The sequence below is a fragment of the Physeter macrocephalus genome, chromosome 17 (genome assembly GCF_002837175.3).
Source record: "Physeter macrocephalus isolate SW-GA chromosome 17, ASM283717v5, whole genome shotgun sequence".
In the NCBI taxonomy this organism is placed as follows: Eukaryota; Metazoa; Chordata; class Mammalia; order Artiodactyla; family Physeteridae; genus Physeter; species Physeter macrocephalus.
Window position 1 is genome coordinate 3,655,995 of NC_041230.1, and position 25,695 is coordinate 3,681,689.

The window sequence follows — 25,695 nt, forward strand, 5'->3', positions numbered from 1 at the left end:
ATGACATAAATCACAGCAAGATCCTTTTTGACCCACTTCCTAGAGAAATGGAAATAAAAACAAAAATAAATAAATGGGACCTAATGAAACTTAAATGTTTTTGCACAGCAAAGGAAACCATAAACAAGACAAAAAGACAACCCTCAGAATGGGAGAAAACATTTTCAAACGAAGCAACTGACAAAGGACTAGTCTCCAAAATATACAAGCAGCTCATGCAGCTCAATATCAAAAAAACAAACAACCCAATCCAAAAATGGGCAGAAGACCTAAACAGACATTTCTCCAAAGAAGATATACAGATTGCCAACAAACACATGAAAGGATGCTCAACATCACTAATCATTAGAGAAATGCAAATCAAAAGTAAAATGAGGTGTCACCTCACACCAGTCAGAATGGTCATCATCAAAAAATCTACAAACAATAAATGGTGGAGAGGCTGTGGAGAAAAGGGAGCCCCCTTGCACTGTTGGTGGGAAAGTAAATTGATACAGCCGCTATGGAGAACAGTATGGAGGTTCCTTAAAAAACTAAAAATAGAACTACCATACGACCCAGCAATCCCGCTACTGACCATATACCCTGAGAAAACTGTAATTCAAAAACAGTCATGTACCACAATGTTCATTGCAGCACTATTTACAATAGCCAGGACATGGAAGCAACCTAAGTGTCCATCAACAGATGAATGGATAAAGAAGATGTGGCACATATATACAATGGAATATTACTCAGCCATAAAAAGAAACGAATGAACCTAGGGGCAGGACAGGAATAAAGACACAGACATAGAGAATGGGCTTGAGGACACGGGGAGGGGGAAGGGTAAGCTGGGACGAAGTGAGAGAGTGGCATGGACATATATACACTACCAAATGTAAAATAGATAGCTAGTAAGAAGCAGCTGCATAGCACAGGGAGGTCAGCTCGGTGCTTTGTGTCCATCTAGAGGGATGGCATAGGGAGGGTGGGAGGGAGATGCAAGAGGGGGGTATATGGGGATATATGTATATGTATAGCTGATTCACTTAGTTATACAGCAGAAACTAACACAACATTGTAAAGCAATTATACTCCAATAAAGATGTTAAAAAAATAAAAATAAAGATAAAAAAGATACACTTCAAGTATCAGAGCATAAACCATTTAAAGTAAATTAATGAGGAATAATGCAGTATGTACACCCTAACCAGAAATAAATGTGCATAGGTATATCATTGTCAAGTAGATTTTAAAGCAAAATTACTACTAAATATAGAGCACACTGTATATTGTTGAGTACAGCAGGAAGATACAGCAAGTCTAAAATTTTATGTACCAGATAGCATAGCTTCAAAATATATAAAGCAAAAACAGAACTAAAAGGACAATACATTGGAGATTTAAACACATCTCAATAACAAAGTGAACAAGCGGGAAAATCATGTAAGGATATAGATTATTTGAATCACATCATTAATCAACCTGACCTAATTGATATAGATACAACTACACCCAACAACTGCAATAAAAATATTTAGGTGGTCAGAACACTTCAACAGGAACTTCACAAATGAGGTTAACCAAATGACCAATAAGCATGACTCAGAAAATTTCCATTAAAACCACAAGGAAATAATGTTGCACCCCATGTGACTAAAACGGTAAGAGTTGACATCACCAAGTGTTATCAAAAATGCGCTGCAACTGGAATGTCCAAACATTACTTGTGAGAGTTTAAAAAGATACATCCACTTTCTAAAATTGTTTGCAGCATATATGTACATACACCCTGTAATTCCACTCCCAGCTACTATCCAAGAAACATCCATCAAAAGACATGTGCAAGGATGTTTACAGCAGCTCTACTCAATGATAAACATTTGGAACGAACAAAATGTCCACCGAGGAGAATGTGTTACCTTCCTATGGTGGAATTCTACAGAGTAATAAAAATAAACAATTGATACAGGCAACAGGACACATGAACCTCACAATTATGTTAAGCAGAAAAGATAACCAAAGACTCCCACTGCATAATATCTTTATATGAAGTTCAAAAATGGGCAAAAAGGAACCAACTCTACCATGCGTTGAGAATAGTGGTCAGTGCCGAGGGGGCATTTGGAGGCGTTCTAGGGCACCAGAAATGTTCTGTAGCTTGAGCAGGGAGGTGGTCTGTGGATGTAGACATAAAATGCATTAAGCCACTGTGAGGACAAGTCAAAATTTTTTAACTTTAATTCTCACTCATGTAAACAGGCACAGAGACTTTCCTCTTCCCCCTTTTAAAAAAAATCAGTTTTATTGGGGTATAACTGACAAAACTGTAGGATACTTAAAGTGTGCATTGTGGTGATTGGATATATGTACACATTGTAAAGGGACTGTCCCCATCTGGTTAATACATCCATCACTATATGTGATATCATATATATACACACATATTTTGGGGTGAGAAAATTGAAGTTCTGCTCCCTTAGCAAATTTCCATTATATACGACAGTGTTATCAGCTAGAGTCTGCACGCTGTACATTAGCTCCTCAGAGCTACACCAGGAACTGGTGACACAGATGTGAATGAGCTGATCTCACAAGCTTACATGTTGGTGATGAAGATGTTTAGGAAATCCTTGTCTGCCTCGTTCAATCCTCCATTCCCAGGTACACGAGGCGCACATGAGGTGCTCATTAAATGTCTATCATTTCCTGTCATAAGGACACCCGATTCTCAATTCTCATTATTCACACTACTTATGTTTTATAAAGTCACCAGTACACTGAAGCAGTGATAACAGAACCGCTGCTTCTATGTAAAATACAGGATTAGGTACCTTCGAGCCTCTGGTTACAACACTTTGATCAACAAATCAGGATGAGAGCTGAGCTTAAACAAGAAGGCAAAGAACTGCCTGGTCCAGCCTCGGCTGGGAGTGTGTGTCAGGAGACTCAGATTTTTCCTCTTTCTGTGCATGCCCAAGAATGACCAGGGAGAGTACCCCAAGTATGGATTTTGGGAGTTACCAATAAATTTTAGCAAGCAGGTGAATTCACAAACATGGAATCCATCAGTAAGGAGGATCAACTGTAATTAGTATCATGTGTGTTGAGTGTGACATGGGATTTCCCCCCCCCCACCCCCCCCCACCCCCCCGACAGGAGCGATGAGATTATACCGTGTAGAACAAGCGAGCCTAGGAAAGGGAAGTATAAGAGACTTGAAGGATGCATCAGCTTGAGGCAAGGAGGGTGGAAAGGGTTACAGAGCAGTGGTCAGTGAAAAGAGGTGCAAAAACCCTGGAGGGAGGAAAAAACAAGAAGGGAGAAATTCATCTGCAATTTCTCAAAGACCTGTGTAGAATCTCCTGGATCTAGAAAGCAGGAAGCTTCAAATGAGAGGACAGAGGTGCAACAGATTCCTGCTGATTAAGAAAACGCCAGCAACAACTCCCCATTTTCCACTCCCCCACCCCAAGCTCCTGGTAACCACCGTTCTAATCTCTGCTTCTAAAAGTTGGAGTCTTTTTGGTACCTCACAGACGTGGAATCTTGCTGTATTTTCCTTCTGGCACTGGTTTACGTCACCTAGGATAATGTTCTCCAGCGTCATCCATGCTGTCACACAAACGGCAGAATTTCCTTCTTTTTTAAGGCTGAATAAAGTCCTATTGTATGTATCTCCCACGGTGTACAGTGTCAGTTATGCAAGATGAATCAGTTCTGGGGATCTGCCCTACAGCAAAGGGCCAATAGTCATCAATACTCTATTGTACCCTGAAAATTTTAAGAGGATTGGTGTCATGTTAAATGTTCCTGCTACACACACACACAGGACACAAAAAGAAATTTTGGAGGTGCTGGCTATGTCCATTCCCTGGATCGTGGTGTAGGCCTGTGTCCAAACTCATCAAGTTACGTATGTTAAAATATGTGCAGTGTTTCTTCGTATATTAATTATACCTCAAAAAAGCTGCCTGTTTCTACCCACCCCGCGACTTTAAATCAATCACAGTAAAGCTGTTCTTTTAAAAAAGAAAAGAAAAACCAAAGGAAGGGAAAGTTCGGAGCCCCATAGAAAGGAGACGTCCCTTACCAAGCCGACTCCTAATCTCACACAAGTTTCTAGATGGCGGATGCAGGGAACCTCAAAGAAAGTCAACTCCACGCCCTCCCCAGCCTGTGATTGGCCCTCGGGTCTCTCTGGTTCCTATCAGGTGTGTCTCCGGGCGTCCCGCCCCCTCTGTTGCAGCGTGTCCGGGGATAGGGCAAGAAGCCCCCAAGACCCAGCTGCTACAGGTAATTGCAGAGGCCTTCTCTTTTAGGTGTTAATCATCCCCACCTGGGAGAGGAGAGGCAGAGATGGGTTTCTAATTAAAACCCATCTGATGTAAATGGAATCTTCCACTTCAGCCAAAGGCCGCGGATGTGAATACCTCTCCTACCATCTGAGGGGTCTTGTAGAACAATGAACGACGAGAGAAATCAAGAGTGCCTGAGGCCTCAGATACAGAGAACAGACTAGTGGTTGCCAAGGGGGAGGTGAGGTGGGGGAGCGAAGGATTGGGTGTTTGGGGTTAGCAGATGCAGACTATTATATATTGAATGGATAAACAACAAGGGCCTACTGTAGAGCACAGGGAAGTATATTCAATTTCCTGGGCTAAACCATCATGGAAAAGAATATTAAAAAGAATCTATATATATGTATAACTGAATCACTTTGCCGTAGGGCAGCAATTAACACAGCATTGTACATCAACGGCAATAAAATTTTTAAAAAGTGTCCTTGAGGCCTGAAAACCACAGAGGCAACCGCATCTGGGGACCATTTCTTCTCCCAATGCCAGGAAAACCACCTGTGAATCTGTTCCATCATAACACGGAGGCTTTTATACTGAAGTCAGGAATGAGACAGATGGTCGCAAGGCCACCGCTAACTAACGTCCTGTTGGAGGTTTTAGCCAATTAAATTAGCAATTTTAACTACAATTTTAACTAATTTAACTCACCCCTGGAGGGAATTAGCCTTCCTAGCTCCTGTCAGAGACATCTCCCAAAGCAGAAGGAAAATGCACTTGGTCTGCCCCACCTTCCAACTTAACAGGCTCTGGGGATCCAGGAAGTTGACAATTGTAACTAATTTTAAATTTAAATCAGCAATTAGGAAGCAAGTAGAGAAAGGCATAAGAATTGGAAAGGAACAGGTAAAACTATATGTGCAGATGACTTGATTACATTTCAGAAAACCCGGAAGACCCCAAGGAAATCTACTACCAATATATGTGTTTATATGTACATGTCTCTGTGTGTGTGTGTGTGTGTGTGTGTGTGTGTGTGTGTGTGTGTGTGATTTTCCTACATGCTCTGTCTCTGAGTCTCCTTTGACAGGGTCTATTGCTTTGGGACCCACATTAGGTCCTGGTGATACTGAAACCCTCCTTTTGCTTAGTAAGATTACATTCCAAATAGGGGAGATGCTCATGTGAACAAGATCATCCAATTAATTGCTGTAGATGTTTTCCATTTGATGCAGCACCTTTGGGCTGACAACAGTGTTAGCCCTCTGTGAGTTTGCGGAACACTCCAATCCTGTAATTTTCTAAAGTTGCTTGTTCTTCTGAATCTAAGAGGTAGGGGAGCAGATCCTTCACAAATTGGAAGCACCTGTGAGAATAAGCCTTGTAGCCAAATTCCTCTGACCCAGGATGCTAAATGCTTTCAAATCTGTGCCATGAAGAAGAATGATAACGCACCAGCCCCAGCCAATGGGAAGGGAGGATGCACGTTGCCCAGAACCCCAGAGCCTATTAAGGTGGAAAGTGGGGCAGACCAAGTGCTTTTTCTTTCTGCTTTGGGAGATGTTTGTGACAGGAAGGAGACAGGAAGCCTAATTCCCTTCAGCGGTGAGTGGTGTTCTCCTGTCTCTTCTATCTCCTATTTTTCCACATCACTTTCTTACAGTTACTATATCAGATACTTGAGTTCACCAGGTCCAGTTGGGCTCAGTTTGTTCTCCTTTTTCCAGTTCCTTGAGGTGTAAAGTTAGGTTATTTATCTGAGGCTTTCCTTTTTTCTTAAAGTAGACTTTTTCTTTTTGCTCAAATATCAGAATAACAGAATCAAGAGGGGAGGTGAAGCTTAAGTAGCGTGGCTACTTAAGAGGTGGTGTCATCCACAGGGAGCTTGCAATTCTCCAAAACTACTGCAGTGAATTGAAGGAGATAAAACTTTGAGTCAGTGCCCAATACATGGTGACTTAAGTATCCAGGAAGTTCTCGGGTGATGGAGATGAGAGTTAACAGATGATAGTACCTAAAAAAGATAACTCAGAGAAGCAATAGGATACAAGTAGTAGGTAGACCAAGGTGAAAGCCCCACTCCCCCTAGTGACTTCATTCTTTTCTCCTCCACATTCCACTTTTTACACACAATAAACACGATGGAAGAAGACAAAAGAAAGACATACGGTGGAGAAAATGCAAGAAGATGCATAGAAGGGAATAAACCTTTGATTCCAGGTGCTTTTTATAAATTGCCATTGAGCCTTTAAAATAATCATGGTATAGAAGGAAGCCCTGAGTCATTGTTAGCTATGATGAACCAGGCACTGTCTTAAATGTACTTGTGAGTGTATCTGTTTGAGAATCCTCACAACCCCAAAAGAACAGATGATAAGATCCCAGTATCAGAGATGAGAAAAGAGGCGCAAAGAGGCTCTGCAGTTTTCCCAAAGTCACCTTGCTAATAAGTGGCATAGAGAATAAAAACTACAAAGTTGTTTTGAGTCTAAACACTGAGCCCCAATACTGGAGGGGCTCCCAGGTTTTTCCGCAGGCCAGAGACTCTTTGAGGAAGGGAGGGGAAGAGGATATCCAGCACATGGTATGCTCCATCAAATATGGATTACATAAATCTGTCCCCCGGGGTGGTGTTTTCACGTTCTTATAACTTCATGTCTCCCCAGGTTGTGTCTCTTCTCTCTTCCAACTGGTCCTCTTTATCGCTGGCGCTGAGGCCCTCGGCCTTGAGTAAAGATGAGTGATGTGAATTGGAATTCTGACCCTTCCTCCTGCTCTTCCTCCTCCCCTTCCCCCCCTTCTCTCTCCTCTCACTCCCCTTCTGTCTTTTCATCCTCTTCCTCCTCCACCTTACCTTTCAAAGATGGAGTCATGCTGTACATGGTCTATTTAAGCAAGGAGAACCTACAAAGGTTCAAGCAGCTTTTAGTGGAAGAGAGCCCCAGACCTGGCTCTCTCCAGATCAGCTGGGACCAGCTGAAGACAGCCCGGTGGGGGGAGGTGGTTCACCTCCTAATCGAGTCCTTCCCTGGACGCCTCGCTTGGGAGGTGACTCACGACATCTTTGCCAAGATGAACCAGGCAGAACTGTGTCTTCGGGTACAGATGGAGCTGAATGGTGAGTAAGAATCTGGTATACAGGATGGGGTTAGGCTTGGGTGCTACAGAACTAAACGCTTCACTAGCCACTCCTATGTAGATACACTATATTTGCACTTTATTTTCTTATACGTCTAAATATACACATACTTAGATATATACACATATAGCACATACATACATGTATATTAAAGCATTTATTTATTTATTTCGACTATGGTTTTAATTTGGAAATTGGCTCCCTTTTTCATTGAAGTATTGTTGATTTACAGTGTTGTGTTAGTTTCAGGTGTACCGCACAGTGATTTGTATATATATATATATATATTCTTTTTCAGATTCTTTTCCATTATAGGTTATTACAAAATATTGAGTAGAGTTCCCTGTGCTATACAGTAGGATATTGTTGTTTATTTTATTATTTTTAAAATTTTTATTGGAGTATAGTTGATTTACAATGTTGTGTTAGTTTCAGTTTCACATGTTAGTACAGCAAAGTGAGTCAGTTATACATATACATATATCCACTCTTTTTTAGATTCTTTTCCCATATAGGCCATTACAGAGTACTGAGTAGAGTTCCCTGTGCTATACAGTAGGTCCTTATTAGTTATCTATTTTATATATAGTAGTGTGTGTATGTTGATCCTAATCTCCCAATTTATCCCTCCCCATACCTTTTCCCTTTGGTAACCATAAGTTTGTTTTCTGTGTGTGTGGGTCTATTCCTGTTTTGTAAATAAGTTCATTTGTATCATTTTTTTAGATTCCACATATCTCTAATTCCATCCATGTTGCTGCAAATGGCATTATTTCATTCTCTCTTATGGCTGAGTAGTATTCCATTGTATGTATGTACCACATCCTTTTTACCCATTCATCTGTCAATGGACATTTAGGTTGCTTCCTAAATGCACATACATGTATATTAAAGTGTTTATGTGTTTTACATATATGTGTGTGTGTGAGTGCAGTGTTTGCCTGGGCTGTACATTTATATGTTATTAAACACCCTCCTCAGGACCTTCTGACACACCACCGTTTTCTCACTTCCTAACATCGAGATGGGAGGTCTAGGTAATCTTCTTCTCCCTGAACTAAGGTGGTGAGAGAATGAGACTCATGAATGACGTGGCCACTGCTATCCTAAAAGGTCCCATTACCTCCATGTTGCTCTCCCTGTTCTGTCCACCTTATCATTCCAATGAGGGGCTCTTTGTTTGTCTGTTCCAGACATTTTACCTAACTTGGAACCAGCGGCCTTGAACCCAAGAGAAACACAAATGAACTTGGAGGAAGATGAGTCTGGTATGTGCTGGCCCTGTGCAGATTCTGGTGGAAAACAGGCTATGGGTGGGGATGAGAAGCCCAGTCCCTAAGGCAAGGCAGGTTGTAAATGAGTATGTCTAGTGTCCCTTCTGTGAATCAGAACTTCAGAAAAAAGAGCAGCTGTGCACTCACCTAAGCAGGAAGTCCAGCCACCGACCCAGCTGGATGCAGGGGCTCAGGCTACATCCTCGAGACATCACTTTTCTCCCTCCTTCCACTGGATTCAGTCTTGAGTGGTCCCTCCTCTGCACACTGGCCGTTTCTGCCACCAGCTGCCCTTAGCAACACCAGCAGGAGAAAAGAGTGCTTATTTCTCATTTTTCCAACACAAGTCCTGGAGCTCACTCCATTGAATGAACTGAGACCATGAGCTCCTCAATGAATGATGTGGTGAAATGCTCTGGTAGGTGGACACTGGCTCATGTGCTTATGAGATAACTTGATGGTAGGTCCAGCCACTGTCCAATGTAACGGTTGGAGGGTGGGAAGGGGGCGGTTCTCCAAACAATTTAGGGTGCTGTTGCCAGGCTAGGAATGGTCAGTATGTAGGCAAATACAGCAGCTATCTTAATCCATCCCTCCTTCCCCTACTCCATTATCCTGGACCATCAAAGTAGGATTCTAGGGAATTCCCTGGGGGTCCAGTGATTAGGACTCAGTGCTTTCACTGCCGAGGGCCCAGGTTCCATCCCTGGTCGGGGAAACTAAGATCCCACAAGCCACGCGGCGCAGCCAAAATAAAATTAAAGGGAAATGTTTTTTTAATTTAAAAAATACAAATAACATAGATAAAGCTACCCCAGCTATCTTCTGAGAGTTAAGAAATAGGAAGAAAGGACCAAAGAACTGCGGTGCCAATAGAAGCTATGGGGTCACTGAACCAATTTCAAGAGCTTTATAACCGCCCCCCACTTCTTATGTGAAGAGCAGTTCTTGCTTTGTCTAAGCCACTTCAAGTTGTCTGTTCTGTTCCTTGCAGCTTCGTAATTGATGCACTGCTCTCCGGAAACGAGCACGATTGATGCACTGTGTCCTGGAGCTGGATGTAGACATCAAGGCTCATTTTCTGGTTGTTCAGTGAGTTCTCACAAACAACTGACGTTGTACCCCGTATCTCTCCCATCTCGTTCATCCAGATAAATTACGGGAGTACAGACTACACTTGACGGATGAATATTCGACCCTATGGAACAGGACCGCTTGGCCTGGGAACCACATGGACTTCTTTTACCAAGACCTACACAGAGAAGAGACTTTCTTACCCTGTATACTTCTTCCCAGAAAACCTCAAGGAAGACAGCCCAAGACTGTGGTTCTTCAGGGGGTCGCCGGGGTTGGAAAAACAAGCCTGGCCAAAAAAGTGATGTTAGAATGGGCAGATAACAAGTTCTACTCCCACAAGCTCTGGAACGCCTTCTACTTCCATTGCCAGGAGGTGGACCAGTTGGACGAGCAGAGCTTCGCGGAGCTCATTGCACGCAAGCTGTCTGGGTCTCGGGCTCTGGCGTCCAAGATCATATCCAAAGCAGACCAGCTTCTGCTCCTCTTTGATGGCTTCGAGGAACTAACCTCAACCCTCATAGATCGACCAGAGGACCTGAGTGAAGACTGGAGCCAGAAGGTGCCCTGGCCTGTCCTCCTGACCAGTTTGCTGAGCAAAAGAATGCTTCCCGGGGCCACGCTAATCATCTTCCTGAGGCTCACCTCTTGGAAGAACTTGCATCCCCTTCTGAAATGCCCGTCTCTGATAACCCTTACAGGGTTTAGTGTGCCTGAGAGATCCAGGTATTTCAGGACGTACTTCAGAAACAAGAGCGAAGCCGATGAAGCCTTGAGTTTTGTCATGGGAAACACGATTCTCTTCTCCATGTGCCAGGTCCCTGTCATCTGCTGGATGGTATGTTCTTGTCTGAAACAGCAGATGGAGAGAGGAGCAAATCTCCTGCACACATTTCCAAACGCCACAGCTGTATTCGTCTACTTTCTTTCCAGCTTGTTTCCAACCAAGGTTAGAGACCTTTTCAATAAGACTCACCAAGAACAATTGAAAGGTCTGTGTTCCTTGGCCGCAGAGGGTATGTGGGAAAGGAGATGGGTGTTTAATAAGAGAGATCTAAACCTGGCCAGACTGGATGAAACAGACGTCGAGACTTTTCTCAGCATAAATATTTTTCGAAGGGTGGTGGGCAACAAAGACCTTTACGCCTTTGCCCACTTGAGCTTCCAGGAATTTTTTGCTGCCTTGTTGTATGTCCTCTGCTTCCCACGAAGACTCAGAAATTTCCATGTGTTGGACCGGTTCCATGTCCTACGCCTGATAGCACATCCTGGAAGAAAGAGAAACCATCTCGCCCAGATGGCGCTTTTTTTATTTGGCCTTTTAAATGACACGTGCGCTCTAGCCGTGGAGCAGGTGTTCAGATGCAAGGTGTCCTTGGGCAACAAGAAGAAATTGCTGAAAGTCGCAGCCCAGCCACATGAATGTGATCCACCAACCCCGCACCACGGGGTCCCACAGCTATTCAACTGTCTGCATGAAATCCGGGAGGAGGTATTTGTGAGTCAGATCCTAAACAACTGTCGTAAAGCTACTTTGGTCATCAGCAGAAGTAAAGACGTGCAAGTGTCTGCCTTTTGCCTTAAGTTCTGTCGACGTTTGCAGGAGTTAGAGCTGACTATCACCCTGATCATCACCAAAGCTAGCAGGCTCTACCCAGATCCCCTTCCTGCCTCTGGGTAAGTGCGCCCGTCTCTCCCTTGGTAGATTCATGGTCCTATCAGACCGTGATAGGACCGTGCCTACCATCTCCTGGGCATCTAGGGTGACCACCTCTGTCTTGAGGGGATCCCTTGCACATGGGACTTTCAGTCTTAAAAACAGAACACAACGTAAAATAGATAGCTAGTGGGATGCAGCCGCATAGCACAGAGAGATCAGCTCGGTGCTTTGTGACCACCTAGAGGGGTGGGATAGGGAGAATGGGAGGGAGACATAAGAGGGAGGAGATATGGGGATATATGTATATGATTCACTTTGTTATAAAGCAGAAACTAACACACCATTGTAAAGCAATTATACTCCAATAAAGATGTTAAAAAAAAACAAACAGAAGATGTTCCTGGGGTGCCGATTTCCATGCTAAAACTGGGAGAATCCTGGAAAAAAACAAGATGAGTGGTTCACCTACCTTGCCTCTATGCTGCACACCCTCCTTCCCATGTATGTGGGGACTGTTTCCTCTATCACCCCAATTCTGTACATCATAAGCCTTTTAGTCTCTAAGGAAGTGCTGTCCAACGAGACTTTCTATGATGGGGAAGAATGAAGGAGAAAATTAGAGGTACTCCCAGAGCCAAACGACACTACGTGCTGATCTTGCTCTGGATTTTGGATTCTGCGCTCACCGTGCCCCTCCCCCACCCCCCAAAAAGAAAGAATAATTTTCCCTTATTCTGTTCCTATATAGAGTTTTTTTTCTTTTTAGTAACAATTTCATAAGCACAGAGTAAGAATATGGATTATATTTTGCATCCTAATCTCTGCCCCCATATAAATCCTAAGTGATTAAAAAGCAACTCCTTTTTTCCCTAAGTCGTAGGAAAATATAAGTGACGCCACGAATCTTCCTGGAATGAAATGAAAAATCCTGTAACAGTTCTGCTGGGCATGTTTTTAAATGAGGGCATCTTACGAAAGTCATAAAGGGGTCTGTGATCATAAGGAAGCCCTGGGTTTGCTAGTAGGTTTTCTCAAGCTTAATCTCTAATGATGAGCCCCTTTCTCTTTTTCTCCCACACAGACCAGAGGGCAGTGATAGGTGTTATCTCTGGTGGCAAGACTTCTGCTCTGTGTTTAGGACACATGAGAATTTGGAAGTCCTGGCTGTGACAAACAGTACTATGGACCCTGATTCAGTGAAGGTCCTTTCTACAGCACTGAAACATCCACACTGTAAACTCCAAAAACTGATGTGAGTATAAAACAAATCCTAGTGGGAAGGAATTCCATGGAAACAGTCTGTTTCCCTCTCTGCTCACGCTAGACGTGCTGAAGGCATCCACGTCCATAGGTTTTTTTTCCTAGTCTTACTGTGATATAATTGACATATAACACTGTAGGTTTAAGTTTTACATCATAATGACTTGACATACATATATTGCAAAATGATGACCACAGTAAGTTTAGTTAACATCCGTCACCTCATACAGTTACCAAAATGTTCTTTCCTAGTGATTGAATGGTCTACTCTCTTAGCATCTTTGAAATCTACTACACAGCAGTGTTAACTACAGTCACCCCAGCACTTATTTGTCTTATAATTGGAAGTTTGTACCTTCTGACCACCTTCACTCAATTTCCGCCCCCCGCCCGCCTCTGACAACCATAAATCTGATCTCTTTTTCTATGAGTTTCATTATTTTTTAGATTCCACATGTAAGTGAGGTTGTTTTTCTAAAGAAGACATACAGATGGCCAACAGGCTCATGAAAAGAGGCTCAACGTCACTAAACATTAGAGGAATGCAGATGAAAGCCACAATGACATATCACCTCACACCTGTCATCAAAAACACAAGAGATAAGAAGTGTTGGTGAGGATGCAGAGAAAAGAGAACCCCAGTGCACTGTTGGTGAAAATGTGAATTGGCTGCCACTGTGGAAAACAGCATGGAGGTCCCTCAAAAAACTAAAACTCCTAGTTGTTTTTACTGCCTGAATGGTGATGTGCTAAGCAGGTACTTAGTATGGTTTACCACTGCATTCCTTTGAGGTAAGTACTGTTATCCTGATTTTTTTAAGGGAGAACCAGAGAGGTTAAGTGACTTGTCTGAGATCACACAGCTGGTAAGCTTTGGGGAACGCTGTCCATCTCAGGTAGTCTGAGGCTTGCCTCGTCCATCATTACACCACACTTCTGTGATGCATCACGCTTCGCAGGCCCCTGCATGTCACAGGTCAAGATTTCCATGAAAGAGGGAAGAAGGTGAGCCAGATCCAATTGCAGTGTGGCAAGCTCTACGAAATGAAACATGCATGTACACCTTGACCCCAAGGTCCAATTTTTAAATCCACCCGAGATAAATACATATGTACATACTCGGAGGAATGGATGAGAACATCACTGCAACATTATCTTCAATAGCAAAAAATGTACAGACATTTATGTAGCACTCATCCTCTGCTGGGCTGTCTTAGGTCCAGCACTGTGTTTCAGTGCTCTTAAAACTCACAACCATCCTAAAGAAGTAGGTATTTCATGAGGAAGCTAGGGCACGAGGTTACACAGCTGGTACGTAATTGGAATACAGATTTAAACTCCAGAATCAGTGGCTCCAGAATCAGTTCTTTTAGCTATTACTTTATACACTCTCTCCCTATGGTTTTTAAAACCCAGAAACTCAATACTTCATCAAAATTCCTTGAAATAGCCCACTTGACCAGTATCTGACCTATTTTCTCTCCTGTTATTATAATGATTATCATTAACTCCCATTGTTTTAAAAAGATTTTTTTTGATGTGGACCAATTTTTTTTAAGTCTTTATTGAATTTGTTACACTATTGCTTCTGTTTTATGTTTTGCTTTTCTGGCCGCAAGGCATGTGGAAATCTTAGCTCCCGGACCAGAGGTGGAACCCACACCCCCTGCATTGGAAGGCAGAGTCTTAACCCTGGACCACCTGGGAAGTCCCTAGCTCCCATTTTTTGAGTGCCTTCCTGTCTACATCAAGCCCTATGCAGAACCTCTTACAGGCATCACTTGTGTTAATTCTCGCAACCGTCCGAAGTGGAAAATGTCATGAGCTCTCTCGAGGACGTGAAATGAATCTTGAGGAGATTAAGTGACTCACGTAAGGTCGTCCAACTAGGAGGCTGACCTGAGAAGAGAATCCAGTTTGGAGCCCTGGGCTGCACAGAAAGGGGCCTCACGCATTTTGGACCGATTGAATGAAGAAGAACTAATTAGCAAATGGGGAAATGTTGGTCAAAATGTACTATAAACTTCCAGTTAAACATTGAATACTTTCTGGGGATCTAATTAGTTAACAATACTGTATGGTATACTTGAAAGTTGCTAAGAGAATAGATCTTCAATGTTCTCACCCCCAAAAGAAATGGTAAGTATGTGACCAGATGGAGGCGGTTAGCTGATGCTCAGGTGGTAATCATTTTGCAATATGTAAGTGCATCAAATCAACAAGTGATGTACACTTTAAACTGACACATTGTTATCTGTATCATCTCAACAAAGCTGGAGGGGAAAAAAAACCTAATTAGCCACCTTGATTGTGGTGATGGTTTCATGGGTGTATGAACACGTCCAAACTCATGAAATTGGGTGCATTAGGTATATGATAGATGCACTTTTTTTGGTGTGTCGATTATACCTTAATAAAGCTGTTCAAGAAAAAAGAGCTGATGGGCTGATGCGAGCCTGTGATAACCAGACACTGCTTACCTCTGCAGCTTTAGACACGTGAGCCCTCTCGTGTTGAATGAAGACTTAATCAGAGTTTTGGTGGAAAACCAGTACCTGAGATGCTTGGAAATACAAGACACGGAAGTGAGATGCCAGGTCATGGAGTTTCTGTGCAACGCCTTGAAACACCCCCAGTGTTTTCTACAGTGTCTGAGGTGAGACTGGGAGGGATGGAGAGAGAACCCTGGCACCCAGGCGGTCCGTTCAGAGGTGGAGGTTACATGCCCAGCCTGCCTGACATCTTACCGTAATCAGTTGTCAGTTTCACTCAGCTTTCTTCTTTTATCAAAGTATAGTTGATTTACAATATTGTGTTAGTTTCAGGTGTACAGCAAAGTGATTCAGTTATACATATATATATTTTTTAATATATAAATTTATTTATTTATTTTTGGCTGACTTGGGTCTTTGTTGCAGTGCGCGGGCTTCTCATTGCGGTGGCTGCTCTTGTTGCGGAGCACGGGATCTAGGCGCGCGGGCTTCAGTAGCTGTGGCACGCGGGCTCAGTAGTTGTGGCGCACGGGCTTAGTTGCTCCGCGGCGTGTGGGATCTTCCCGGACCAGGGCTCTAACCCGTGTCCCCTGCATTGGCAGGTGGGATTCTTAAGCGCTGCGCCACCAGGGAAGCCCTACATATATATTTTTTTAACATCTTTATTGGAGTATAATTGCTTTACATTGTTGTGTTATACATATATTTTTGCAGATGCTCTTCCATTATAGGTTATTGTGAGAGATTGAATATAGTTCCCTGTACTATACAGTAAACCCTATTGTGTATATATTTTATATATAATGGTATATATCTGTTAATCCCAAACTCCTAATTTATCCCTCTCCCCCCACCCCCACTGTCCCCTTTGGTAACCATAAGTTTATTTTCTATGTCTGTGAGTTTGTTTCTCTTTTATAAATAAATTTATTTATATTATGTTTTAGATTACAGTATAAGTGATATCAAAATATTTGTCGATAACTCACTTCACTCAGTATGATAATCTCTGGGTCCATCCATGTTGCCGCGAATGGCAATATTTCATTCTTTTTTATGACTGTTCACTCAGATTTTTTTTTAAGGTGACAATTTCATATATGTATGCACTGTGAAATGATTGCCACAGTCAGGCTACATAACCCATGTGCCACCTCACAAAGCCACCATCTGAACACTTGAGATCAACTCTCTTAGCAAACATCAAGTATACTCTACAGTCTTATTAACCATCATCACCATGATGTACATTAGGTCTCCAGAATTTATTCATCTTCTAACTGGAAGTTTGTGCCCTTTGACCATCATTTCCCCCACCCCAGCCCCTGCAACCACCATTCTACCCTCTGGTTCTAAGTTTCATTCAGCTTGAAAACTACAATTTGATGTCCCAGGTGTGTCTGAGATAGAGAAACCATAGCCCTAGGGGTGAGCTTGGGCCAGCCCACCCTGGCTTGCAAGAGCTGATTGTTAAACATTCAGGAATTTGGTGGGGTTGTTAAACAGCATTATTAAAAAACTAACTCACATAAACTTAATATTGAATAAATTATATTAAAAAACAAAGGTAATAGTTAAAGCTCATTACTTCCTAATTTTTCTTACTATATTGTTATCGGTGTCAGCTTTCAGCAAACCTTTTCTATGAAGGGCCAGGTAAGGAATATTTTCAACTTTGCAAGATGTACAGTCTCTGTCACGACTATTCAGCTCTGCTATAACATCTGAATTAAATAGTGGTGACAGAGTGCTAAAATATCCATTGCCAATATGCAAATGAATAGGCATGGTTGTGTTCCAATAAAACTTTATTATGATTAATAATTATGTATTCATAGAGTTCATCAGTAACTTTAATGGTTTATTATCAATTGTATTATTAATAACTGTAATAATTATATAATTTACTAGTGATTTTATTTATGTATGAACACTGCAATTTGAATTTCATTTAATTTTCATGTGTCACAAAATATTCTTTAACTATTAAAAAAAATTTTAGGGACTTCCCTGGTGGTGCAGTGGTTAAGAATCCACCTGCCAATGCAGGGGACATGAGTTCGAGCCCTGGTCCAGGAAGATCCCACGTGTCATGGAGCAACTAAGCCCGTGCTCCACAACTACTGAGCCTGCGCTCTAGAGCCCTCGAGCCACAACTACTGAGCCCATGCGCCTTAGAACCTGTGCTCCGCAACAAGAGAAGACACCACAATGAGAAGCCCGCGCACTGCAACAAAGAGTAGCCCCCTCTCGCTGCAGCTAGAGAAAGCCCATGTGCAGCAACAAAGACCCAACACAGCCAAAAATAAATTTAAAAAAAAATTTTAGATCACTCAGTTCACGGGCTGTACAGGACCAGGTGGTAATGCAAATTTGGTCCACGGGCCATAGTTTGACTGAATCTCATTCTTTATCCTGAAAAAGGTTTGGCAAATAAATGTAAAAAGAAGTTGTATTTCAAGGGCAGAATCAAGTCCCTGGTTTGGAATTAGACCCCGACAGTTAGCCCATGCCAATTTGTCATGGCCCTGAGTGTGTATTATTTGCTATTGATTATTTGCAATTCAGACGCTGAATTTGATGCAGGTTTACTCAGGGAAGAGGGAAATCACCCCTCCAGTCACTCTTGGGTGAAGAACAAGGATGTGAGACAGTAGGTGAGGTCTAGGTGGCTATGTGGGTACCATTTTCCCCAGGAGCTAAGGTTCAACGTTTTTGCGTGGCTTCTGTAGGTTGGAAGATTGCCCTTTCAGCCCGAGAAACTGGGCTGATCTTGCCAGGAATCTCAAAAACAATGTTCACCTGAAGACTCTAATGCTGAAACGTAGCTCCCTGGAGAGGTTTGAGCCATGTCACCACCTGCCAGTGGCCCAACTGGAGAAGCTGTCGTAAGTCTTTTTGTGGTTGTCATGCTGTTGCCCAGTTGTTTGGTAGATTGAGTGTTTCTAGGAGAAAAACAGAAATGGGGGAATGTGTGTATAATGGAGCAAAATTAAGTCGTGATTGTTAATGTCATAGATGGGGCAATGAAGGCTTGAGCTGAGAGAGAGAGACGGGGAGACAGAGACAGAGACAGAGAGACAGAACTACATAAAAGTACATATTTGCACCTAATATCCTAGAATATATAACTATAATGAGCCTGATGTATCCATCATCCAGTTTTTGAAATAGAACCTTAACAGTACTATTTTCCTTCCTCACTGATCATACCAATCCCCACCCCCATGACCCCCACCCCCCCATAGCCATCTTGGGTTGATCAGGCTCCTTATTTGTATTTACACTGATAATACTGTATATGGATCCTTAAACAGAGCACAGTTTTGCAGTGCTTTGAATTTCACATAAGTGGCCTCATTGAGCATGTGTTCTTTTTCCAATCAACTGACATTTTAGTCTTCATCTGTGTTTAGTTGCTTCTATAGGCTGTTCCTCTTTGGTGCTGAATGATAACATTTGTATGAATGTGCAACAATTTAGGTGTCCACCTTACTTGCCACCGAGGGTTGAGCCATTAATACACACACACACACACACAACCTGACACACCAACACACAATAGTAGAATTGCCACGTCATGGAGAGCATTCATCTTCAGTTCTACCAGGCTTGTTTCCAGACTGTTGATACCAATTTGCAGTCCCACCAATGGTGTGTATGAAAGTTCCCCCAACTCCAAATTCTCATCCTACTCTTGTTACTGTTACTGCTTTTGCCAATCTGTTGAGCAGAAAATAACATGTTATTGTTTATTTATGACACAAGTACCACTTTATTATTTTTTAATTGAAGTATAATTGACTTACAATACTATATGAGTTTCAGGTGTATGACACAGCGATCTGATATTTTTCTACGTTACAAAATGATCTCCACGATAAGTCTAGTTATCATCTGTCACCATACAAAGTTATTACAACATTAGATACTTTCTTGTTTATGTTTGCACTTCCCTCACCACACATGAAAACGTTTTCAGGACCTTCCTATACATCTTAGTTTCTCTGACACAAGAGCCTGCTTCTGTCTTCGGTGCGTGTTTCTATTTTTCTTTACCTTGTGAGATGGTGTCTCTTCCCAGGTCACCTCCATATATGTTATTTACTGTGTAGTCATTGCTGGGCCCTTTCTCTTCCCTCTTCATCCCTCTCTGTGACTGTTTTCCTGCTCCCCAACTTCTTCTCACATCAAAGTTGCTATTCTCCCCCTTAAATCTGGGAAGCCCTAAGAGCTGGTAACAGAAGTAGGATGAGGCGTTTGCATTTAGAAGGAAAGCCCTGATTAAAATCCTCATCTCTCAGCATGAGACAAGGAAAATCCTGTCGCAGGCATTAATTAAATTGCACCCTGTCTGTGTGTGTCTCTCCCACAGGTTGGAGAACTGTGACCTCACGTCACTTTCCTGCAAAAGTCTTATCTCTTCTCTTGTGAGTAACGAGAATCTGACCCATTTGAGCTTGGCAGAAAATGCCTTGAAGGATGACGGGGCGAAACAGCTTTGGAATGCCTTGCAACGCTCTCAGTATCCTCTGCAGAGGCTGGTGTAAGTCCCCAAATGTCCTCTTTTTGGAACTCCCTGGAGTAGAATAGGGCAATGGAGACCAGCTGTGATATATGTGTCCATTTACGCAACATACTTATTAAGCGCCTACTGCATATTAGGCATTGTGCTGATACTGGAAGAAAGCATAATAAAGAGGAAGGTGGTTATGATTTCAGTTTCAGAGGCAAATTATCTAGCAGCAGAGTTCTCAAACTGTGTGCCGAGGTACCCAGGGGTGAACTCACAGAGGTGCTGCAGGATATTTGAAATGTAAGAGATACTGACATCTGTTCATCGCCGCAAGAAGTATTAGCTTGAGGTAGTTCTGTTCTAACATCAGGTTGTGCTACATTCCTTTCAAAGATGTCATATCTTTGCAAAGCTCCGTCTTTAGCAATTGCGATCACGAGAGCAAGTGCATTGCAAAAAAGTTTTTTTACAGATTTTATTTTAGTTTTTGGCCATGCCGTGCAGATTGTGGGATCTTAGTTCCCTGACCAGGGATTGAACCCAGGTCCTCTGCAGTGAAAGTGTGGAGTCCTAACCAGTGGACCACCAGGGAATTCCACAGAGCAAAATTTAATGAAGTACAGGGGTGATGTGAAAAAAGTGAGATGCTAAGGAGGGCATAAATGGAGAAAGTTTGGGAACCTCTGATCCAATGTATTCCTCTAACTCCTAAAGTTTGGGAGTGAGTGTTATACCTCTGAGATCAGAATAATGTAATGTGACCTGACTTTCTGCTTAGAAGTGAGTCATGTATCAACCTCAGTGATATGGACCAGGATACATACTAAGTGATATCCTCTTTGGTGTTTACCTCACTCTATCCTGAATTCTTTAAATGACTTCCCCTAGGTATCAGGGCACATTGGCTGTCATTGACAGAAATTAAACTCAGACTGTCTTAAACCATAAAGAAATTTACTGGCTCATAAAACCAGAAATGCTGAACTGACACACAATATCCCCTGAACCCACTGAAGCTTTCAGGATCCCAAAAAGAAGCGGGAAATGGTGCAGCTGCTTTGGAAAACAGGCGGGTATCTCCTCAAAAGGTTAAACAGAAACATAATATGAGTCAGCGATTCTACTCCTTGGTATACATGCAAGAGAAATAAAAACAAAATCTGCACAAAAAATTGTACAAGGATTTCCATGGCGGCATTATTTGTAGTAACAAAAAAGTGGGAAACAATCCAAGTGTCCAAAAGCTGATGAATGGATAAAGTGTGGTCTATCCATATGATGGAATATTATTCAACCATAAAAAGCAACAAACTATATATTAATACATTCTGCTGCAAAGTGGATGAATCTTGAAAATATTATGCTAAATGAAAGAAGCCAATCACAAAGACCATATAGAGTATGATTCTATTTATATTAAATGTCCAGAACAGGCAAATTGACAAGAAGAGAAAGCAGATTAGTGGTTGCTAGAGCTGGGGTGGGTGGGGGAAGAAACTGGGAATGACTGCTAAAACGTACACCGTTTTCCTTTCTGGGGTGATGAAAATGTTCTAGAATCGTGGTAAATGTTGTGCAACTCTGTAAATATACTGAAAACCAATGGTGTGTACACTTCCAATGGGTGAACTATATGGCATGTTAATTATATCTTGATCAAGCTGTTATACCAAAAAAAAAAAGGCAGGAAAGAAAGCTAAGGGTGTTTTGGTTGGTGTTTCTCTGCAGGCTGAGAAATTGTGCCTTGACCTCTGAGTGCTGTCGGGATATGGCTTCTGCTCTTGATAAAAATAAAAACCTGAGAAGTCTGGACCTTGGTTTTAATAGCCTGAAGGACGACGGGGTTATCCTGCTCTGTCAGGCCCTGATGAACCCTGACTCTGGCCTACAGATTCTTGAGTAAGTTGTCCCCGTTTCCTTCTTTGAGACCAAGTGTCTGTAAAATTCTCTTGGGGTAGAATGTGGGAATGTGTTTTGCACTTCTGGGGTGTTCCCTCCATTTGGTTGGAGGACTTGGAAACTTCAGAGCAGTGGTTCTCAAAGTGCAGTCCTCAGACTAGGAACCTTTTCATCAGGGAAGTTGTTAGAAAGGCAAATTCTTGCATCTTTTGTCTCTCTGTGTCTGGTTTATGTCACTGAGTATAATGCCCTCAAGGTCCACCCTTGTTGTCACAAACAGAATTTCATTCTTTTTATTGGCTGAGTAGTATTCCATTGTATGTATATGTCACATCTTCTATATCCATTCATCTGTCGATGGGAATTGAGGTTGCTTCCGTGTCTTGGCTATTGTGAATAGTGTTGCTATGAACATGCGGGTGCGGGTATCTCTTCCATATCCTGGTTTCGATTCCTTTGGGTCCATACCCAGAAGTGGGGTTGCTGGATCTTGTGGTACCCTGCGGGTTGGGACCCCCCCCCCGAGTCTGTGCTTCACAATAACCTCCCATGATTCCCGTGAATGCTAGAGTTTAAGGACCATTGTTAAATTCTTCCGTTCAATGAAAGATAAAGAAGAATTTGTTCATTTTAGACTAATACCTTAGATGGCGAGGCTTCCAAAATCAATGTTTATGCTTAGGGAATCTGTTTTTTTGTATATATTTTTTCCTTCTCCTAAAGGTCTCTATGCTAACATGCATACTAGCCAAGTGATTTGAAAGAATTCATCCTATTTTTAATTGTTTTAGTGGTTACCCTAAATATTTAGAAAAGATTTATAGACATCTCTGATGACAAAGGTTGAAACATTTTTTTGAGTATTTTTTTTATTTTTTATTGGCGTATAGTTGATTAACAATGTTGTGTTAGTTTCAGATGTACAGCAAAGTGATTCAGTTATACATATACAACTTTTTTTTGCCTCTTTTCTACCTGCATTTTTTGTTCACTATTGGTATGATCTGGGTTCTAAGTCTAGATCACTTTTTCCACTCAGACATGGGAGAGCACACAGAGAAAGTTTGTTACGTTAAGACAGAAGCAGGGCAGAGACGCACACCCGGAGATAAAGGGTGTGGGCGTCCCTCCTAATGAGGAGGAGCCCCATAAAGAGGCGGTTAAGTCATTCATATACTGCAGTTCTTCCGGGTCTTTGTTTACCTTTGGCCAGTTATCTGATTTTTTTTGTTTGTTTGTTTGTTTTTTGCGGTACGCTGGCCTCTCACTGTTGTGGCCTCTCCCGATGCGGAGCGCAGGCTCCAGACGCGCAGGCTCAGCGGCCATGGCTCACGGGCCCAGCCGCTCCGCGGCACGTGGGATCTTCCCGGACCGGGGCACGAACCCGCGTCCCCTGCATCGGCAGGCGGACTCTCAACCACTGCGCCACCAGGGAAGCCCTCAGTTATCTGATTTCTTTTTCCACACCTGACCTGCCCTAGGACCCTCCCCAGCTTGCGTGCGCAACTTTTTTCCAAGATGGATTTCAGCCCAGAGGCCTATGGGAGGGCCTTAGCATCACATGTTATGGGGTGGTGCCCCTCCTTTTTGACCCCCAAGGAGCCTTTCTGCACATGTGCAATGTCTCCCTTGCCCCAAGGATGGGAAATACGTAACCTCTTGATCTTTTAACAGGGTTTGTCCCACTCTGTCCCTGCCGTAGAAATGTCCAGTGTCTGGTTATTTACCCTATTTCTGTTACTGGTTTTTATATTGAAGTGCAGATCTCGAAATATAGACAGGAATCCGGTCATAAATATGTAGTCCTGGAGTCCGTTTGTCTCTTGCTTCAGGAAATGTAAACAGGGGGCTGGTAATGAATGTCTGGCCTGGTGCCTATCTTCTTCTCACCCAAGGAAGTATAAACAGGAGGCCAGTTGTAAATGTCTAGCCTGGAGCCCATCTGTCTCCTGCCTCACTTTTATTTTGCATATATACTCATTTGTGTTATTTTTAATATTGCACATATAAGTGATATCACATAAGTCTAGAGCATTTAAATCACATTATGTTACATCCTTAATTTCTAGGATTAGTCCTGATAATGGATTTCATTTTTGTTGATAATTAACTACTCGACGGGAGTTCTGGAGGTCACAATTCTTTTACTCCAGAAAGTTAGTCTTGGGTTTTGAATTTTATTTTTAAAATTATTTATTTATTTATTTTGGGCTGTGTTGGGTCTTCATTGCTGCTCGCGGGCTTTCTCTAGTTGCAGCGAGCAGTGGCTACTATATTGATTCATCTTTTAGAGTAAGTGAAGTATATTTTCAAGTATGAAATAAATTTCTAGATGAGCACAAATTAAAAAGCTATATATACATATATGTACGTACATAAACTGATTCACTTTGCTGTACACCAGAAACTAACACAACATTGTAAATCAACTACAATTTTTTTAAAACTACTACTATATTTATTTATTTATGGTTGGTTTGTTGGTTGATGGGATCTTCTTTGCTGCATGCAGTCTTTCTCTAGTTGTGGCGAGCAGGGGTTACTCTTTGCTGCAGTGCACAGGCTTCTCATTGCAGTGGCTTCTCTTGTTCCGGGGCACGGATCTTCCCGGAACAGGGCTTGAACCCGTGTCCCCTGCGTTGGCAGGCGGATTCTTAACCTCTGCGCCACCAAGGAAGTCCTAGTTTTGGGTTTTAAATATTGATTCATCTTTTAGAGTAAGTGAAGTATATTTTCAAGTATGAAATAAATTTCTAGATGAGCACAAATTAAAAAGCTATATATACATATATGTATGTACATAAACTGATTCACTTTGCTGTACACCAGAAACTAACACAACATTGTAAATCAACTACAATTTTTTTAAAACTACTACTATATTTATTTATGGTTGGTTGGTTTGTTGGTTGATGGGATCTTCTTTGCTGCATGCAATCTTTCTCTAGTTGTGGCGAGCAGGGGTTACTCTTTGCTGCAGTGCACAGGCTTCTCATTGCAGTGGCTTCTCTTGTTCCGGGGCACGGGCTTTAGTCACGCTGGCTTCAGTAGTTGTGGCACGTGGGCTCAGTAGTTGTGGCTCGCGAGCTCTAGAGCACAGGCTCAGTAGTTGTGGCAGACGGGCTTAGTTGCTCCGCGGCATGTGGGATCTTCCCTGACCAGGGATTGAACCCCTGTCCCCTGCATTGGCAGGTGGATCCTTAACCACTGCGCCACCAGGGAAGTCCTACTACTATACTTAAAATAATCAACAAGGACTTACTGTATAGCACAGAGAACTCTGCTTAATATTCTGTAATAACCTAAATGGGAAAAGAATTTGGAAAAGAATAGATATACTTATATGTGCAACCAAATCCCTTTGCTGTATGTCTGAAACTAACACAACATTGTTAATCAACTATACTCCAAAATAAAATAACATTTTTAAAAAGAAAAATAAGCTACTTGGAATGAAATGACTCTTTCTGGTCGGAGTGTGATTTCCAGGCTGTGAGCAGCTAGGCTGGCTGAGCTCTCAGATGAGGGATGCAGCAACTTTTCTGCTGCCTGTTTCTCTCCCACAGGCTGGAAAAGTGCCTGTTCACTTCCGTCTGCTGCCGGGCCATGGCTTCTGTGCTCCTCAACAACCAAACTCTGAGATACCTGGACTTGAGCAAGAACGACATCGGGTTCGGGGGCATCCTCCTCCTGCGTGAGGCCGTCAGGAAGAGGAAGTGGGGATCTGAGTTCTCTCTGTAAGTATCTGCTGGGTTCCCTGTGCAGGACTCATAGCCCTAGGAAAGCTCCTCATCAGCAGTGAGATTCTGGACCCCAAATGCTGTCGGCAGATGTTGCTAACGACCTTTGTTCCTTTCCTGGGGATTTTTAAAAAAATAAATTTATTTATTTTATTTATTTATTTTTGGCCGCGTTGGGTCTTCGTTGCTGCGCGCGGGCTTTCTCTAGTTGTGGTGAGCGGGGGCTACTCTTCGTTGCGGTGCGCGGGCTTCTCATTGCGGTGGCTTCTCTTCTTGCGGAGCACGGGCTCTAGGCACACGGGCTCAGTAGTTGTGGTTTGCGGGCTCTAGAGCGCAGGCTCAGTAGTTGTGGTGCACGGGC

At 42.5% G+C, this 25,695-nt stretch overlaps 1 protein-coding gene across 1 annotated transcript in view; it reads left to right on the forward strand.

The window, feature by feature from the left end:
* NLRP8 (NLR family pyrin domain containing 8) overlaps positions 1-25,335 on the forward strand; it is a 36,573-nt gene extending 11,238 nt beyond the window's left edge. The window contains exons 3-11 of the mRNA XM_055079240.1: positions 7,144-7,398; positions 8,613-8,687; positions 9,845-11,444; positions 12,509-12,679; positions 15,176-15,343; positions 17,912-18,067; positions 19,555-19,725; positions 21,424-21,594; positions 25,161-25,335. Coding sequence (XP_054935215.1) covers positions 7,144-7,398; positions 8,613-8,687; positions 9,845-11,444; positions 12,509-12,679; positions 15,176-15,343; positions 17,912-18,067; positions 19,555-19,725; positions 21,424-21,594; positions 25,161-25,335 — 2,942 coding nt within the window. The remainder of the gene's footprint in view (positions 1-7,143; positions 7,399-8,612; positions 8,688-9,844; positions 11,445-12,508; positions 12,680-15,175; positions 15,344-17,911; positions 18,068-19,554; positions 19,726-21,423; positions 21,595-25,160) is intronic.
* Positions 25,336-25,695: the final 360 nt, after the last annotated feature.